The 18480-nt window shown below is 47.8% G+C and overlaps 1 protein-coding gene and 1 long non-coding RNA gene across 4 annotated transcripts; one reads left to right on the forward strand and one right to left on the reverse strand.

The window, feature by feature from the left end:
- Positions 1-4131: 4131 nt before the first annotated feature.
- Positions 4132-15458, reverse strand: Serpina6 (serpin family A member 6). 2 transcript variants are annotated; one of them, XM_047541219.1, is made up of 6 exons: positions 15331-15458; positions 11782-11841; positions 10774-11399; positions 7756-8026; positions 5760-5907; positions 4132-4465 (listed from the first exon to the last, which is right to left on the reverse strand). In XM_047541219.1, exons 3-6 carry the CDS (start codon positions 11378-11380, stop codon positions 4271-4273), a joined length of 1221 nt encoding a protein of 406 aa, XP_047397175.1. In that variant the 5' UTR covers positions 11381-11399; positions 11782-11841; positions 15331-15458; the 3' UTR covers positions 4132-4270. The 2 variants fall into 2 exon arrangements, with proteins under 2 accessions (XP_047397175.1, XP_047397174.1); XM_047541218.1 differs by having other exon boundaries at positions 5760-5910.
- Positions 15459-15653: 195 nt separating this feature from the next.
- On the forward strand, positions 15654-17474 carry LOC124973126 (uncharacterized). Of its 2 annotated transcripts, none has more exons than XR_007106621.1 (3): positions 15654-15809; positions 16676-16780; positions 17136-17474. It is a non-coding gene; the product is annotated as an uncharacterized LOC124973126 (long non-coding RNA). The 2 variants fall into 2 exon arrangements; XR_007106623.1 differs by lacking the exon at positions 15654-15809 and adding an exon at positions 16384-16572.
- The last annotated feature ends 1006 nt before the right edge of the window (positions 17475-18480 follow it).

Here is an 18480-nt window from a genome sequence, read left to right on the forward strand (position 1 = left end):
AGTTTTCATTTTGAAGGATCATTTTGCTTTTTAAAAAAAAATACATTAGGACATTTTTTTTTCCCTTCAGAAACGTAAAGATGTCTTTTCCTTGTGTTATGGCTTGCATGATTTCTTATTGTCTTAAAAACTTTTTATTTAGAAAGAACTTTAGACCTACAAAAATTTGCAAAAATAATAGTGTTTCCATGTACCCTTCTTCCAGCTTACAAGTACAGTCACATTATAGAACCGTAATACAAGCCTCTGTACAATGATCAAAACCAGGAAATTACAGGAACACTATCTTGCATTGATCTTATCCAATTTTTTTCCACTCGTCCCACCGAGTCCTTTTCCTGGTCCTGAGTCCCACCTGGGAGTGCCTGTTGTATTTGATTTCATGCCGGCTTATTTCCTATCCATCTAGGACAGAAATGGGATTGTTTTTTCCTCACCCAGGCCTTTGGGAGAGCACTGACTGTGTAATACCACAGAAGTACCTGTGCCCCTCAGGGCGGTGCCTCCCTCCAGCTCACGTGCTCTCTGGTGAGAAATGGAGACTCACCTCTATCTTTGTGTCCTGGATACAATGTGACTTTTGTTTTCTGGATGCTTTAGGTGTTCTTCTCTTGATTCTTGGTTTTGAGCAATTTGATTATGCTCTACCTTGATTGGTAGAGCCGCTACCTTGGCTGGTATTTTGTGCTTCTTGTTTGGGGTTTGTTGAATTTCTTGGACCTGTGTATTTACAGCTTTCATCAAATTTGGAAAACAAAAATGTTGCCATTGTTTTTTCAAATATGTCTTAGTCCCCTGTGCCTGCCCTTCCCTGGGGCTCCGATTTCAGGTACTGATGCCGTGCTGAAGAGCCAGGTCCCGCGTAGCCTCACCGGTACTTCCGCTGACCCCTGACATGCTGGGAGGATGCACGAGACACCCCTGTTTCTGTGGCCGTCAGTCCTCCAGAGCCAGACACAGCTCTGTTTCAGTGTTTTAAAAACAGTGATTGACTTGTCCAAGAAATGAGCTCTTCTGACATTTTTGACAGTTTGTAATTTGCCTTTTAAATCCGATTTTACTTATTTTTCCTTTTTATTATAACTGTAACACATATTAACTGTACAAACACAGTGGACTTCATTGTGACATTTTCATACCTGCAATGTACTCAGACACTTTGATCATATCGACCCTTTTTAAAACCCCTTTCCTGGGGTTCCCTTTCCCTTCCATAATAGTCCTCCTTCTGCTTTCATGTAGTAGAACATGAACATATTTCCCCCTAGATGTCATAAACGAGAGGAAACATGGAATGCTTGTCTTTCTGAGTCTGGCTTAATTCACTTAACATGATAATCTCTAGTTGCATTCATTTTTCCTGCAAATGACATGATTTTATTCTTTTTATGGCTGAATAGTATTCCCTTGTGTACATTTACCACGTTCTCTTTATTCTTTCATACATTTTTGGATATCTAAACTGATCCCATGACTTGGCTATTATGAATAGTGTTAGAATAAATTATGGGTATGCAGGTATCTCTATTATAGACTGACTTTGATTCCTTTGTTATATACCCAAGAGTGGATCATATGGTAGTACTATTAGTTTTTTGAGGAACCTCCACACTGATTTCCATAGTGGCTATACTAATTTACATTCCCACCAACAGAAAATAAGGATTCCTTTTTCCCTACATCCTCACCACCATTTTTAATTTTTTTTTTCCTGATAATAGTCATTCTGACTGGGGTGAGATGGAATCTTAATGTAGTTTTGATTTGCATTTCCCTGATGGTTAAAGATGCTGAACATTTTTGTTTGTTTGTTTGTTTAACAACTGGCCATTTGTGCTTCTTTTGAGAAGTGTCTCTTTAGCTCCTTTGCCTACTTACTGATTGAATCGCTTATTCTCTTGGCACTGGATTTTTTGTGTTCTTTATATATTCTGAATAGTAGTCCTTTGTCAGATGAATAGCTGGCAAAGATTTTCTCCCATTCTGTAGGCTGTCTCTTCACTCTGTTGATTGTTTCTTTTGCTGTGAAGAAGCTTTTTAATTTGATACAATCCTGTTTGACAATTCTTGGTATTATTTCATGAGCTATTTGATATCCTGTTCAGGAAATCATGGTCCATATCAATGTTTTCTCTGTTTTCCTCTAGTACTTTCAAAGTTTTAGGTCTTTCATTAAGATCTTTGATTCACTATGTATTGAGTTTTGTACAAGGTGAGAGATAGGGATATTGTTTCAATCTTCTACATGCAGATATCCAATTTTCCTGGCATCATTTTTTTCTAATTACAACATTTGGAGCATTTATTGCTAATAATTTTCTAATAAGCACATAGTAACATCTAATATTTAAATATGTTCTTAGTGTTTTCTTCTAACTGGCTTCCTCCCTCACTATTTCCCCACCACCACTTTAAATGCATTTTAAAAAATTGGTTCTTTTTAGTTATACTTGACAGTAGAGTGTATTTTGACATATCATACATACATGGAATATAACTTCCCATTCACATGGTTGTACACAATGTGGAGTTTCACTGGTTGTGTATTCATACACGAACATAGGAAAATTATGTCCAATTCATTCTACTGTCTTTCCTAATCCCATCCTCTCTCCCTTCCCTTCATTCCTCTTTGTCTAATCCAGTGAGCTTCTATTCTTCCCTCCCCCTACCTATTTGTGTGTTAGTTTCCGCAGATCAGAGAGAACATTCAGCTTTTGGTTTTGGGAGGATTGTCTAATCCTGGCAACGATTTATTTTTTTGGCTGCATTGTCAAGAATCAGATGGCTATAGATGTATGGGCTTATTGCACAGTCTTCTATTCTAGTCCATTGGTTTTTATGTCTCATTTAAAAGTGTATTGTTAAAAAAAAAAGTGTATTGTTCAATCCCCACGTGTTTGTATAATTTTTGCAGTTTCTTTTGCTATTGGTTTCTAGTTTCATTCTGTTATGGCCTGGTAAGATTCAATACATTATTTCAACGTTTTTGTAATTGTTAAGATTTGATTTATAGCCTAAAATGTGGTCTATTTTGGAGAAAATTCTGTGTGTTGATAAAAAAATGTTCTCTGAAGTTGTTGGAAGAAATACTCTGTAGATGTCCATTAGGTAGAGTTGATCTATAGTATAATTCAGCTCTGATGCTGCTTTCTTGATATTTAAATCTGGAAGATGTATCTATGGGTGAAAGTGGAGTACTCAACTCACCCACAGTTATTGTATTGAGGCTTATCTCCTACTTTAAGTCCTATAGTGATTGTTCTATAAAATTAAATGCTTTGATGTTTAGTGCATATGTGTGTGTATATGAATCTATTTACAATCATCACATCTTCTTGTTGAATTGTTTCCTTTATCAATATGTTGTGATCTTATTTGTCTCTTTTGACTGATTTGGACTTGAAGTCTCTTTTATCAGCTATGGACATAGTTAATCCTGCTTGATTTTGGGTTCCATTTGATTGGAATTTCATTCTCCGACCTTTCACTATCAGTCTATATTTGCCTTTGCTGGTGAGGTGAGTTTCTTGTAGACAGCAAGGAGTTGGGTTTTGTTTTTAAATCCAATTAACTAGACTATCTTTTAATTGGAGAATTCAGACTGTTTACATTCTGGGTTATTATTAATGGCATGTACAAGTTCCCGTGATTTTGCTGTATTTTTCTGATTCTTTTGAAGGATCTATGTTTGTTTCTTTCTCCCTTATTTATCTTTTCCCATTATTCATCTTTACTGAATTAATCGTGTTTGATTCTTTCCTAATTCTCTTTTGCTCATGTATTCTTCTAGTAAGATTGATATTTTCCCCTGTGCGCTCATGACCGTCTTGTTTCCTCTTCTGTGGGTAGGAATCCTGTACATATTTTCAGCAATTCTGATTTGGAGGTCATGAATCCCTTTAGTTTATGTGTATCTTGGATGGTCTTTTATTTACCTTTGATAAATTTGCTGGATATAGTAATCTAGGTTGGCAGTTATTTTCTTTCAGGGATCGAATGACATTAATGCCCTCATCAGAGACCCCAGGTGGACAGAATGGACTGAGACCTCGGCCTGGGGTTGCAACCGCTCCTTCGTAAGTGCGTCACTGCTGGTGCCGCCCCTCTCAATCACACTTGTCCTGAGAGTCGCAGTGACTGCTGTTTATTACAAGACGCATACATGTAGGAACAATTGTGCGTGGGTGGAGGAGAAACTGGAGAAGATGGGGGAAATCTCCCACCCGCTCAGAGTCAGACGGTGCTGTGGCTCGGGGTGAGTGTGCTCTCAGGCCGGGTTCACCACCTGGCCCAGGAACAGGCTGCTCCACGTGAAGTGGTCGAAGATCATGAGGAGGAAGGGCCGGGCGAAGTTTATGGTGAGTGGCTCAGACGCCAGTGGCTCAGGCCCCTGGAGGGCGCCCTTGGTGGCAGCTGGCGTCACGCCCCCCTCATCCAGTTGCAGCACGGCCTTATGGATCACCTGTTAAGAATGCACCCGAGGCAGGAGGTGATTCCTTGTGCCTTCTGCTTTGTGGAAGGTGAAACTGAGACTCTGAAGGGGTCACTTGCTGGATCCTCATGTAAGTGGCAGCCCCAGGCTAGAGTCCCTGTCATCTACTTTCAGACCCTGGACCACAATGACGCTTCCTAGACCAGTGCAGCTGGGCTCCCACATCCATACTGGGTGTTCCTTACCAGTCCCAGGCTGGGGGAGGGAGAGCTCGTTCTGTCCACCTTGCTCGGTAAATACCAGGTTGACCTTACGTGAAGTGCTTGAACCTACCCTGCAGGGGAAAGCCCCGGCAGGAGCTAGAATGTCAGTCTTCGATTGCTGCTATGTTCAAATTAGGAGGAATTCTGAAATCAGTACAATGTTTGACAAGTTTATATTGAAAACCTTTGATTGATCGTAATCTGGTAAGTCACATAGCAAGTGACATTTAATGCACGCAGACCCTGTGGGAAGGGGGCTCTTATTGGGTCCACTCTCCAGCAAGGACTCTAAGGCTCTGAGTGACTCTGCGAGGCAGCCATAGCTAGGAAGAAGCTGAGCTGGTTTTGGGATCCCTTCAGTGGGTCTCGAGAAGAGGTTTTGAGTTAACAAACCTAAAGTCAAGGGTCAGACTATTATTTTCTGGCTCTGTGACTATGGCAAGCTCTTCGCCCTCCCTGTGTGAGGTAATCTGAGAAAATGGGGTAACACTCACCTACCAGGAGGGCATGCACAGAGCCACCTGGCTCTCCTGTTCACCAGCATGCATTCTCCTGACCAGTTACCACCGTGACCACAAAGCCCTTGGGCTCTGAGGGTAGGGGCCATTTCCGAGTAATGAAATCATCCCCAGAGCCTAGCACAGTTTGGAGCACATAGTAGGTGCTCAAATAAAAAAAAATTCTGAATGAATTTTTCATTCATCAAGTGGAAGGATAACGAATATAACTGGATAGAAGGCTCAGTGTGACCCCAGTTAGACTTTTATCACACGCTCTGTTTTTTTTTTCCCACCAGGTACTGCTCAGTTCTGCCATGACAACTTAGTGTCCCAGTGTCCCCTCTGTGTGGTCTGGTGGGAGGGGTAGACTGGTGGGCCGTGTCACCAGCTTCCTGTGTGGACTTGGGGTTGCTGCGTTTTCCTGCTGTGGCTGGGGGGACCTGACCTGGAGCCCTCAGCCTGGGACCTAGAGGCCCACCCATGAATGGGCTCAGTGCTACTTATTGCTGTTATTTCTACTGTGAAATTTGGAAGGAAAAAGTAGCTTCCCACGACACTTACCTTTGATAACTTCAGCTGCTCCCCATGGCTGATGCCTGAGAAATTTGCCTGGTTGGTGAACAGGTCTTCAATGCCCATGTCTGCCAGCATGCCCCTGAGGTCATAGGTGCCAGAGATGGAGACCTTTGGGATGTACAGGTGCACCTGGCTGCTTGGGAGTAAGCGGATGAGGTTAGATATTTCAGGGCTGGGCCTGGCACTGGAGAGAGCCCTACACCCTCCCCCAGCCAGACCCACTTCCTCATGTGATCCCTCTGGCTCCTGCCTCCCACCCTGACCTGCTCACTGGGGCCAGGGGAGAGGACAGGGAAAGTGGTAGGACCTGCTCGTCCTCTACCATGTATGCGGCCTCTTCTTTGGGTCTCTGAACTGCACAGTTCTATCGACCGCCATGCCACCTTGAACATGCCCATCCTCTGAATTGCATCCCCTCCTGCTGAGATTCCTTTAAGCTGATTCCACCTGCGATACAGCTGGACCACTGGCCATCAAAGACAGTGGCCCTTGGAGAAGTTCTTTTGGTCCCTAAGAACCTCCTGCTAGCAACACGGGTAGAGGGAGCACCCACCCAGAGCTGCACCTGTGCCACTATTGCTGTGTGACTTTAGCCAGGTCCTGCCCCTCTGTGCTAGTGTCCTCATCTACATACAGTGAGCAGATGCCCCACTGGACCCTGGGTGCTGAAACGCCACGATTCTGCAAGAACTAGACGATCCTGCTGGCGTGGAGGAGGTAAGAGCAGTCATGCCAGATGGGCTGGGGCGGGGAGGGGGGCTGAGCAGGGCAGCTATACTCTGCCCTATCAAGGCATTAGTTTTTACTTTTGAATGTCTTCCTCTTCCTGTTCTCCAGAGGGAGAGAAGATGCCCAAGGCCTGAGGCCAAGCATGTCAGCAAAAGCACCCGTGCTCTCTGGCAGGTGCAGGGAAGGGGCTGTCCCTCTGAGCAGAAGCAGCCCTGGAGGCCTGGAGACTGGTCACGGGCAGCATGATGTTTAAGCTGCACTGTTCCAAAGGAGCTGAGGATGACTCGGAGATGAATGGGACTATAGACGGGGAGTACGGCTGAGAGTGAGACACGAAACACCCACACCTGGTCTGGGCATCCGCCTTCCCCCGAGCTCATCACACACTCGAAACCGCATGAAGCCGCAATCCACATCTTCAATTCCAGATTGAGACTGAGACCCAGAGAGGTTCCCCCCGGGGACTCCCACGCAATTGGGAGGTAGCAGAACCCTGAAGAAACCAGGACTATCCCGGTGCTTTCTGCCTGCTGCTGGTGTGGACAGCTCTCTGAGGGCAAGCGCCAGGCCACGGGGCTCGAGGCATGGTTACTTATTCACCTGGTTCCAGTTGATGCGTTTTCACAAGGACATTTCTTTTGGTGGAAAGAGAAAGATTTCCTTCACCTCATTTTCAACAGAATAGGATCCGGAATTTATTTTAATCATGATGTATTCTCAGCACCTGGTGGCAACATCTAAGTGACAGGTTCCCTTGGACCAGAGGTGAGAGACAGAAGGTATCCATTGGCAGCGTCTCCTGCCCACTGCCCGCCAGCATGCACACCCTGGTCCTCTTATTCCTTTATTACCTAATATGGTCTCACTTTCTTATTTACTGATTGATTGATTGGCAGGTTGATTGATCGAAGCTCTGAGTGATCTAAGAACCATCCATGATGGATGCAGATATGACAAAACTGACAAATGGGGGTCTGGGGGCTTGATGAGCTCACTTTAAGAAATTGATGTAAAATATGATCATGCAGAGGGTGGCAAACGGGAACAGGTGGCAAAGAGGAGCAAACAGGAACTTTGCTTCACTTTGTGGCATGCCCAGAGTACCCAAGTGCCGACTGATTGGTGGAGAACCTCACAGCCTATGGGGACCCAGCGGACAGGAAGACAGGGAGCCCTGGAGGGTGAGTCAAGGGAAGAAGGATGCCCGGGAACGTGGGCATTGCCGAAACCGACGTGCTGGTGGAGGGCTTACCTCCTGGCCAGGGACGAGGACCATCTCTGAATCGTGTCCCGGCTCAGCGCAGCAGTGATTCTGCCCATCTGCCCCGGCTCGGGAAGGATGAAGAAGATGGTCTGGTTGCCCCTGTAGTCCAGTTGCACCACATGGCAGGGGAGCTCGGGGTCGGGAAGGTGCTTGATGGCGCCCGACTGGAACATCATGGGCACCTTCACCGTGGTCTTCTCATTCACGTGGAAGTTCTCCTCCACGGTTCTCTCCGGGTCGAAGGGCTGTGCCCACGTGCCTGGGAAGGGGCGGGAGAGTGCACAGGAGCTCGGCCTGTGGGGCAGGATGAAGGGCAGCAGCAGAGCAGCAGGTGTGCCCGAGAGACGGGCCACCCTGCAGCCTGTCGTGTGCCCGGGTTGTCCCCACTCCAGCTGCCAGAAGCTTCTGAAAGATGTGGTCGTTCCCAGAGGCTTGAAGCCTGTTTTATCCTCTTTCTCTGGGAATGGTGGAGGATGAACTCTCAAGATTGGCTTCCAAACAGGAAGAAGGGAGAGGCCAAGAGGCTGCTGGGCCTTGGACTTGGGGGTAGGGCTCACTTAAGCCAGGCTTTGCCGTGGGCCCCCTGACCCAGAGGGGTCCCTGCTCTGAGGGTTCTAGAAGTGGGGCCAGGACTCAAGTCTTCATCTCAAGGTGGGGAGGTGAAGGGGCCGGTTTGGGAAAATAGGCCATCCATTCCATTTCTGCCCTGAAGGAGCCTGGCCAGTCCCTGAAGGAGGCTCCTGCCACCTGCCACCTGGGTCCTCACTCCAGACCACATTTCCTGGATGCACAGCCAGCGTGAGAAGACTCGTGGGGTCACAGACTTCCACCCTCCCCGCAGTTGGACCCTGGGTCCTCTCTACCGTGATGTCACCATCTAGACTGCTTTTTCCCTCAGAACGGGGAGCCCTCTACTCTCACAGATGGGGCTGTGCAGACTGGTCCACTCTGATGGGAAGAGAGTTGGTGTTCAGACTGAGCCAAAGCCTGCCCGACTGCGGGGCCTCCCCATGAGCCTCTTCGGACTTTCTGAACTTACTCCAAAAACCCTACGTTTTCTTGCAGGATGTTTTAAGACGCGGGTGAAATCTCAGCAGGCCCTCTTCTGTGTAGTTTAGGGATCCACGGCTCAGGAGAGGACCTGAGCTCAGCAGGTCCCAGGTGTCCTGACCGTCCTTGACCTCGGGCTCTGAAGACCTGTGAGACCACTATTTCCGGCTGAAGCTGTTTCAAGGTGGCCAGAACATAGCTCCAGGCAGACCTTCTCCATCCCATGCCAGACCTTGGACTGCACGGCCAAAAGTCTTGGTTTTGGGTGGAGGCGATGGGGAGAGGGTGGAGAGGGTAGGTAAATGATCTGTGGGTGCAGCCTAGAGGCCCTGGAGCTGTGCCTGGTCATCCTGAGTGGCCTCTTTGGGCTCCGTGACTGCAGACCCTGATTCAGGGTAAACTCATCGTCTAATCGTCTCATGGCGAGTGAGATAACTTGAGATTCTCAAGCCACCCTCCAGAGGAAGCCCAGGGTCCTCAGAACCGGAACACGTCGGACGTTGTACTTACTGGTCCCTGTGTTCCTTTCTTCAGTTCTACCTGCCTGTCTTTGAACAGGGCTGCTTCAGTGGAACTGAACCACGAGGTACATGTTATAACAAGATGATGGCTAAGATGAGTCCTAGACAAGCCGGTTACACGGAGCTAAGGGTTTTCCGGGGGAATCAGGGGGGGCTTCCCAGAGGAGGTGAGTTTTTAAGCTAAGACCCGAAGGGCGGGAAGATGTTTTAGGCAGTCAGATAAATAGAGGATCGCAGGTGGCTTCTAGAGGTTGGAAAAGGCTCGGAGATATCTGTGTTGCTTTAAGGCGCCTCGTCTGCTGTGATTCATCCCAACAGCATTAGGAGACTAACACAGGCTTCACGGAGGTGGTGCGCTCAAGGATGGGAAAGGACCGTGGTATGGTCAGAATCCGTGCGTGTGCGTGTGCATGCACACGTCGTGTCTGTATGTGCGTCTGTGTGGGTGTGCCCGTGTGTGTCAGTGTGTGTGTCTCTGTATGTGTGTGAGTGTGGGTGTGTCTGTGTGTGTTGGGACCCTGGAAGAGGGAAAATGCTGAGACCTGAGGCTGGGGAAGACGGACGCCTCTGGGGACTCTGCCCAGGCCTTCTCGGCCTGTGGACGTTCCAGGGCAGTGCCACTGGGGGGCGCTGTCCTGTGCACTGTGAGGAGCTGTTCAGCACCCTCTCTGAACTCTACCCACTAGACACCAGTAGCCCACTCTACCTCTCTCCTAGCTGTGACACCAACAATGTCCCCAGGCATGGCCTAAGGTTTCTGGGAGGGTTGCTCTGGCCTGGGGATTGTCACTCAGGACAAGAAGGCGATTCCATTCTCAGGGATGATGTCTCCAAATGACCTGATCGTAGAACTCATCTGGGAGGGCTGGAGGGGGCACTCACTAAAACCAGGAATTCTGGGGTTTCTGGCATGTGCTCTGCAATTGAATTTTAACAAGTCTTCCTGGAGATTATTTTTTATAGCATGTTGAAGACCCAGCTCTGAACTGGTGGGGACTGAGGTCTGGCCCAGGCGGGGCCTCGTCAGAGCTGGCTGAGAGCCCAGAGCCGGTGTGGGCAGGATGTCCCTCAGAGCACCGGGGGACTGAGGGAAGGCTGTGTCTGGAAGTCCCAGGGGCTTCCAGCCCAGAGGTCGCCTCTCTATCAGTGCTCCATCAATACACGGAGACACCGAGGCAGCCGCTCTGTTCCTGGAGATGGTACCGGCCTTGAGCCAACCTCCCAGAACCTGGGCAAATCACACGGCTCTTCCATCACGTTGATTTTTGTCAAGTGATGTAATTCCACCTTCCCAGCAGCCTGCGGTGAAGATGGAGGCCCCAGGTGTGACTGTGCCTTGGGAAATCCAAGGCTTTGCCCCAGTGTGGATGTGGGTAGCTGCCACCATTCCTGGCACCGGGTGCAGGGTTTCTCAGAGTGGGGTGAGGGGAGGTACCTTTGAAGAAGATGTAGTTGAGCAGGGCCAGTACGGCCGGGCTCTGCGGGCCTGAGAACAGGTCTGCAATTTTCCCCTGGGTCTTATTCTTGATGTACTCATTGATCTGTCTGCTGGTGGTAGCCCAGTCCTGGAAGTCTACAGCCAAGGCCTCTGACCCATAGTAGCGTTTGATGTCTTCCGAGAACGAGGGGAGCAGCTCCAGGTTGTGGTGGAGTAAGGTGCTGCCCATAGCCATTTCCAAGCTGGGGTCTGCCTCACTTAGGAGCTGCTGGAGGTTTTGGAAGCTCTGGTGTATCTCACCTTCGGATATCTCAGTGAGGTTGAAGCCCAGACCCTGGAGAACCTGGGTCCGTGTGTGGCCACCAGCACCCAGACTCACCATAGCCAAGGCCATGGAGACGCTCACCGGGGAGATGAACGTGTTCTCGTCAGGACCTGAGGCCACCAGGCGCTTATACAGGCTGAAGGCAAAATCAACGTTGATTGGAGCCAAGCCGCGGTGAGGGTTTTCCATGCTTGTCACAGCATCGGGGTCCTCAGCCTGTACGGTCCAGAGGCCGCTGGTGGACAGCCAGAGAAGACAGGTGTACAGGGCGAGTGGCATTGTCAAGTATGGCCAGAACCTGCCAAATCAAGAATGTGTGTTAGATGTTGTGGTGGCCTCTGAATCAGCAGGCCGAGCTGCCACAGGAAGCAGATGAAAGAGGTACTTTACCACGGAGTTACATCCCCAGCCCTTTAAAAAGTTTTTTATTTTGAGAGATCTTGCTAAGTTGTTGAGGATGGCCTCGAACTTTCAATCCTCCTATCTTAGCCTCCTGAGTCGCTGGGATTATAGGTGTGCACCACCGTGCCCATGGGTTTTAGTTTCCTTATTTGAAAATATGAGTTATACTCACTGTGATTGATCAAGTGTTAGTAGGTTCCCACCACTGATTTAGGGATTTTACTTATATTCTCCCATCTAACCTTCACCCAAGCATTTATAAAGTAAATATTACTAACCTGATTTTAGGCAGTCAGAAGCAGATACACAGAAAGGTTAAATATCCACCATCCGAAGTGCTGAAAGAAAAACAAAACAAGGCTGTCAACCAAGAATCCTATATCTGGCAAAACTGTCCTTCAGAAATGAGGTTGAAATTAAGACTTTCCTAGAAAAAGCTGAGAAATCTCATTACCACATACCTTCCCTGGAAGAAATGTAAGTATTTCATTTCATATTGAAATGAAAATATAGTGGACTGTCACTTGAAACTGGATGGGGCAATAAAGATCTCTGGTAAAAGTAAACAACATGGGCAATTATTGGAGTTAGTATTATTGTAATTCTAGTTTATATTTTTAGATTAATGCATAAAACAATTATTAGTTTGTGTTTTTGAGTACACAATGCCAAAAGACATGATTAGCAAAATCAGTAACTGAAAGAGAGGGGTCAAAAGTATGAAGGAGCCAAGTTTTTTGTATATTATTTAAGTTAAGCTGGGATAAATTCAAATGAGAGTGTTATAATTTTGGACATTAACTGTAATTCTCATGGACACAATAAAGAACACCTCTAAAGAGAATGTGCAGAAAGGAGTGAGAGGAGAATTAAAATGTTTCTCTTCAAAAATCGACTAAGCACAAAAGAAGACAGTAATATAGAAGATGAGAAACAAAAAAGCTTTAAGACAAATAGAAAACAAATCACAAAATGTCAGAAGTAAATTCTTCCTTTTCAGTAATTACTTTAAGTGTAAATGGGTCAGAATCTACAGTCAAAAGACAGGGATTGACAGAATGGATGTAATGGTTGTGAGTCAGGTTGACTGGGTTAAGGGAAGTTCAAGTAGCTGGTGTCTCAGTCCATTCAGGCTGCTCCAACAAAATACCACAGGCCCGGTAATTTACAAAGAACAGAAATTTATTGCTCATAGTTCTGGAGCCTGGAAAGCCCAGGATCAAGGCATCTGCAGATCTAGTCTGAGAGGGCTAGTTCTTTGCTTCATGAGAGGTGCCATGTTTCTGCCTTCTCACATGGCGGAAGGAGTGACAATTCCCCTCAGGCTTCTTTTATAAGGGCATTTGTACCATTCCTGAGGGTGAAGTCCTCATGACCTAATCGCCTTCCAAAGACCCTGCCTTGTAACACTACCACGGTGGAAATTAGCTTTCAACATAGGAAGTTTGGCAGGCACAAACATCCAGGTCATAGCAGTTGCTAAAACATTTCTGGGTGTGTCTGTGAGAGTACTTCCAGGAGAGATTAGCATTTGAGTCAGTAGATTGAGTAAGAAAATCCAACTTCATCAATGTGGGTATGTATCATCCAATTGAGGACCCAAAAGAAAGGGTGTTAGAAGGAAATTCTCTCTGTCTTTGAGCTGAATCACCCACTTTCTCCTGCCCTTGGACATTGGAGCTCCTGGTTCTTAGATCTTTGGACTCTGGGAGTTATACCAGCAGCCCCCTGTCCATCCTTGAGCCTTTGACTTGACACTGGAGTTACAGAATTGGCTCCCTTGATCATCAGAACATCAGATTCAAAACTGATACCACACACTTTCCAAGGTCTCCAGCATGCAGACTGTGGGACTCTGGGACTCTGGGTCTCTTGGTCTCCACTATCACATGCGCCAATTCTCATAGCAAGCTCCCTCTCTTTCTCTCCCCCCACCACACACATCGGAACAGTGATGAAAGAAAGAAGACATAAAGATGAAAAGTCATCTATGTTCATGGATTGGAAGGCAGTACTGTTAAGTGAAAATACTATCCAAAGTAATCTCTGGATTCAAAGCAATTCCCATCAATCCTAATGATATAGTTTGCAGGAATAGAAAAATCCATCCTAAAATTCATGTGGAATCTCAAGGAACCCTGTATAGCCAAAACAATCTTGAAAAAGAACAACAAAATTGAGGGTTTCATGTTTCCTTGGGTCACGTGAGAGATCAAGCTGGATTGGGGTCCCAGCACTGCTATTTCTGAACTAGGTGATGTGGGGTGAGCTAGTTAAGCTCTGCCTCAGTTTCTCAGTATGAAATAGAGCCAACGGTAACTCTCACTTCAGCCTTGGCTGCTTTTACGCTTTTGTCTTCTCTTATCCGGTCCCAGTGTGTGGCCCAAGGTGGCGGCTCTGCACTTCTCCCGGGACTCAGCAGTCACCCGCCTGTAATCCCCCTGCCTACTGATCAGCCCATCCCAAGCCCTTCTCTCCCCTTCAGTCAGTGCCTGTCTAAGGCTTCAGTAACTCCTGTTGCCCACGGATGAGGTTTGTCTCATGACGTGGCCCAGGGGCTCCCTGGCCTTAGCCTTAGATGGAGCCCTTAATGTCCTAGCTACAGCAATGCTGGCTATCAGAGGCCTCTCCTGGCATCCCTCAGACTTTCATCTGGCTGCAGGTCTGGGCGGGGCAGGGCAGGGCAGGTCATCTCTGTCCGCCAGTGTTTGCTGAACCCTGCTCTGGGCTGAGAACCGGAGATTAAAAATGGACCCGTCCCAGCCCTGCCCCATGTGGCTCCACTCCAGGTCCATCCCCTCCCTGTCTAGCCCGTCTCACTCCTTGGTCTTCGAGACTCAGTGCTAGGTTACTGCCTCCAGGAAGCCTTTGCTTCAGCACTGGTCACTGCACACCTGTCTGTGATCCCTCTTGGGAGAGGACCCTGGGCAGCACAAGGTTTTCCCTGTCTCTGGGGAGACTGTGGGCCTGACCCCTCCTGTATTAATTCTCCAAGATGGGGGTTAAAACTCTCCCCATTTCTCAAGATGGATGTGAGAAACAGTCACAGCACACAGCAATGCCTAGCCTCTGTGACCTCACTTTATGGTTCTTTCTGGACCCATTTACAGATGGGAAAACAGGCCGAGGAGGCAGAGCCACCCGTACAGGGCTGGGGTCTGAGCCAGAAGTCGGACTTCACTGCTGGGGTCCCGACATTCTCCACAGAACAGCTCCCCAAAGTACCCAGCCCTACGAAAAGGCAGGGGACCCATATTTGTTGCATTTTAGGAATGTCCCCTGTCCCTCATGCCTACAGTGGGAAGAGCCGCTGTGTTCCCTGTTTTCACGAACGCACTCAGGGCAGGTACAGGTCTAGGACTTCTATCAGTCCCCGGTCACCGAGGGAGGACTGTGGAGAGGGGTGTGGGACTCTGTAGGCGCCCCGACTGTGCCAGCCGTGCAGCCCCACGGACTCCCTCCCAGGCTGGCACCCCCCACCAGGGCTCTGCCTGGCACTCCTCCGTCTCCATTCCCAGACCCCCACTCTGCACCTGCGGCTGCTGCTGGGCTTGGGAACCTCAGCTGTGGGTGGGAAAGCAGCTTAGCAGGGCCTCAGTGACAGCCCCCTGCAAGGCAGGAGCCCAGGGGAAATTAAAACCCCCATGGGTGACCCACAGGCCTCGGGACCTGGGAAGTCCTCCGCGGGGCTGTTTTATCATTGCTGGCTGCCCTAGTGTTCAATGCCCTGTTGAAAAGAATCCAAACAAGCAAGCAAACTGCGAATGTCGCTTAGCTCTGGAGCAGGGATGGGGCGGGAGGATGGCGCGTCCTGGGGAGTCACTCACGGTCTGCCGTGGCTGTGCTTGCTGGCTCGTGCCTGCTGCCAGGGATTCCAGCATGTGTACAGTAAGTGGTGGGAAGCCGCTGCTAAATCCTCTAAATCTTGTTTGCCAGTTTCCCTGCTGGTTAATGGTTAGAGGGGGGACAGTGGCCTTTACCGTTCGGTGGTCCCCACCCCCCAGCCATTAACCAATGGGAGGCTTTTCAAGAAATTCAAGTAAACACAGCAATGTGCAAATTAACTTTCTTTGGAAGTTTTATTTTTTAATATCAAAATGTGGCCAGGGTTGCGTCAGTGTTTGTGGCTGCTCTGTGGCAGCTGGCAGAGGAGTCATAGGTCCCTAATGAAGAGCCAAGCCACAGACACCCGGGAAAACCAGATGCCTAGCTGCAGCTGGGATGAAGCAGGCAAGGTCCTGCCTTCCAGGGGGCCTCAGTTTGGCGGGAGAGACAGACGTGCAGTGATACCAACCGAGGGCTTCCGGTGGGTGAACTCGCTGGATGTTCTCAGAGAGTCTAGGAATGTACTCCTGTTGACATTCTTCAGGAGGAAACCGAGGTGCAGGGCGGTCGAGTGATCTGCCCTGGAGATTCCAGTCTAAGACCACCATTTGACTCTAAATCCTAGCTCTTTTTCCCTGACCCACACTTCTGTTCTTTGGTTTCATTGTAGGAGACAGACATTAAGCTCAAATTATTTTAAAGAAAAAAAAAGAATGTTGTTTGGGTTTCATGAATGAGAGTCCCCCAAAGTGGAAAAAACTTCAGGCACGGCAGACGTTGGGATCGGGGGTCCCAAATCTGTCATTAGAGGTCTCCCTTTCTTTTCTTTTTCTGTTTTTGGAACTGGGGACTTAACTCACTTTACCACTGAGCTATATTCTCAGCCATTCGTTCATTCATTCATTCACTTCGTATCTGTTCCTCCACTATTTCAAAGGAAGGCCGGGAAGGCCAGGTAGCATGCGCCAGGGTTGCAATACCTGCCTGCAGCCCCTGAGGGAGCCATGTGAGAAGCTGTGAGAATAAGGCCAAAGCTGGGGTGGAGGCCACAGGGACTGAGAGATGTCAAAATGTGGAACATCTGCTGGAGAAAGCTGCAGGAAGGGAAGAGCACCAGGCCCAGAGAGAGGCCGCGGGCTGCAGCTGGAGAATCCATCAGCCAGGGCTGCCCAGCGCTTGGAGATTGCCTTTCACTACCATGTGTCCCAGAGGCTGCACGTGAAGCCACTGAATTTGTTTGCCCGGTGGGGTTTTCGTCTTGTTTTAGTCCCACCCCTTCTTTCTATCCATATTCCATCCCTTGGAAATGGGAATGCTTGCTCTGTAACTTGCTTTTGATTTTTACAGGGGTTCACAGCCAAGAGTTTGTCTTGACACTTTGGACTTAGACTTGAGCAATGCTGGAATTTCTAAGACTCTGGGGATTCTTGGAGACGGAATGCATTTTGCATGGTAAGATGGACAAGAGCTTTGGGGGACCAGGGTGGAATGGTAGGACTTGGAAGAGAGGTGTTCCCCCCAAAAGCTCATGTGTTAGGCAACGCAGAAATGTTCGGAGGGTAAGTGGTTGGATTATGAGAACTGCGACCTCATCAGTGGACTAACATGCCCTCTGGATTTATTATTTGAGTGGACTTCTGGGTGGCGACTATAAGCACAGCTGGAGGGAGTGGGTCGCTGGGCGCATGCCCTGGGGGGGGATCGCAGCTTGAACCTGGCTCCTCACACACTCTGCTTCCTGGCTGCCGTGAGTGAGCGCTTATCTTCCACCAGGCCCTTTTGCCATAATGTTTTGCCTCACTTTCAGGCCAGAGCAACGGAGTCAGCTGACCATGGACTGAATCTGTGAAAGCGTGGGCGCAAAATAAAAATTTCCTGCTCGAAAATGAATGTCAGTATCATAAAAGAAATTAATATGTCACCCTATTAGAGGAGACTAAAGGAACATGACATACGTAATGCTGTGATTTCAGAGAAGAAGGTGGCCATTTTTAAAGGGCTTTGGCAAGGAGCTCCTTCCAGGAATTGGGGAGATCCACTGAAAGTCCAGCAAACCATCCTTGAAAACTTATTACCTACAGAACCTAGTCCTTTACAGAGGAAGCATGTGCTGTGCTATAGAAGATATTATTGAGATAACTGACAAAATTGGAACATGGATAGTATATGAGATAAAAGTATTGTATTCATGATAAATTTCCTGAAGTTGATAGCTTTACTGAAAAATAATATTCAAAAAAATTTGGGAGCTGTTTACTGAAGTATTTAAGGATAAAGGGGTATGATGTTTAAAATGTGTTCAACATATATTATGAAAATGTGCAAATATATATGCACGTGTGTGTGTGTATGTGTGTGTGTGTGTGTGAGAGAGAGAGAGAGAGAGAGAGAGAGAGAGAAAGAGAGAGAGAGAGAGAGAGAGAGAGAGGAGAGAGAAAGTTTACGGGACAAGAGGAAGGGCATATGGGTGTTTGTACTGTTTTTGTTCTTGCAACTTTTCTGTGGGTTAGAAATCATTTCCAAACATGAAGTTTAAAGAAAGGGGGTGGGCTCTGGCTTTTTCTCTGCTACTGTGAGTTGACATTTTTCTTCTCTGAGAGCATTCACTCACCTCTCTCAGAACTACAAGAGTCCCTGCCTCGTGGGGTGACCAGGAGAGCTGGATGACACTGTGACCTAGCATAGCAGCTGACACATCTTAAGGCATCCGTCAAGAGAACCATTGCTAAAATTATGATTTCAATACTGGATCCTGCATGGACTGTGCCCGACAAGACCTTTGATTAATTGATTAGTAACTTCTTTGCCTCTTAAAATAGAAACATTTTCTTTTTAAATATAAGAATATTCTTCACAAACACTTTTGGTCATTTACTGCTGGTTCTTGAGTCACTGCTCTGTGTCCACCAGGCCCTGGTTGGTGACCCTCAGTGAGTGAGACCTGTTCCCAGCTTACCATGAAGCTCAGTTGTCCCCTCAGAGGCAGGGTTAAATCTGACCCAGGTGTCCTTTTCCAGGTACTGAGCAGACACTTTTGCATCTGGGTCTCATTAGAGAATGATTTGCTGGTCTTTCAAGAGTCACCCCAAATCCTGGCAGGAGCTTGTGGCTGAAGCCCTCTGTGAATGACCATGTCTCCTCTCAGATCACAC

Source organism: Sciurus carolinensis, chromosome 2 (assembly GCF_902686445.1).
Source record: "Sciurus carolinensis chromosome 2, mSciCar1.2, whole genome shotgun sequence".
NCBI lineage: Eukaryota > Metazoa > Chordata > Mammalia > Rodentia > Sciuridae > Sciurus > Sciurus carolinensis.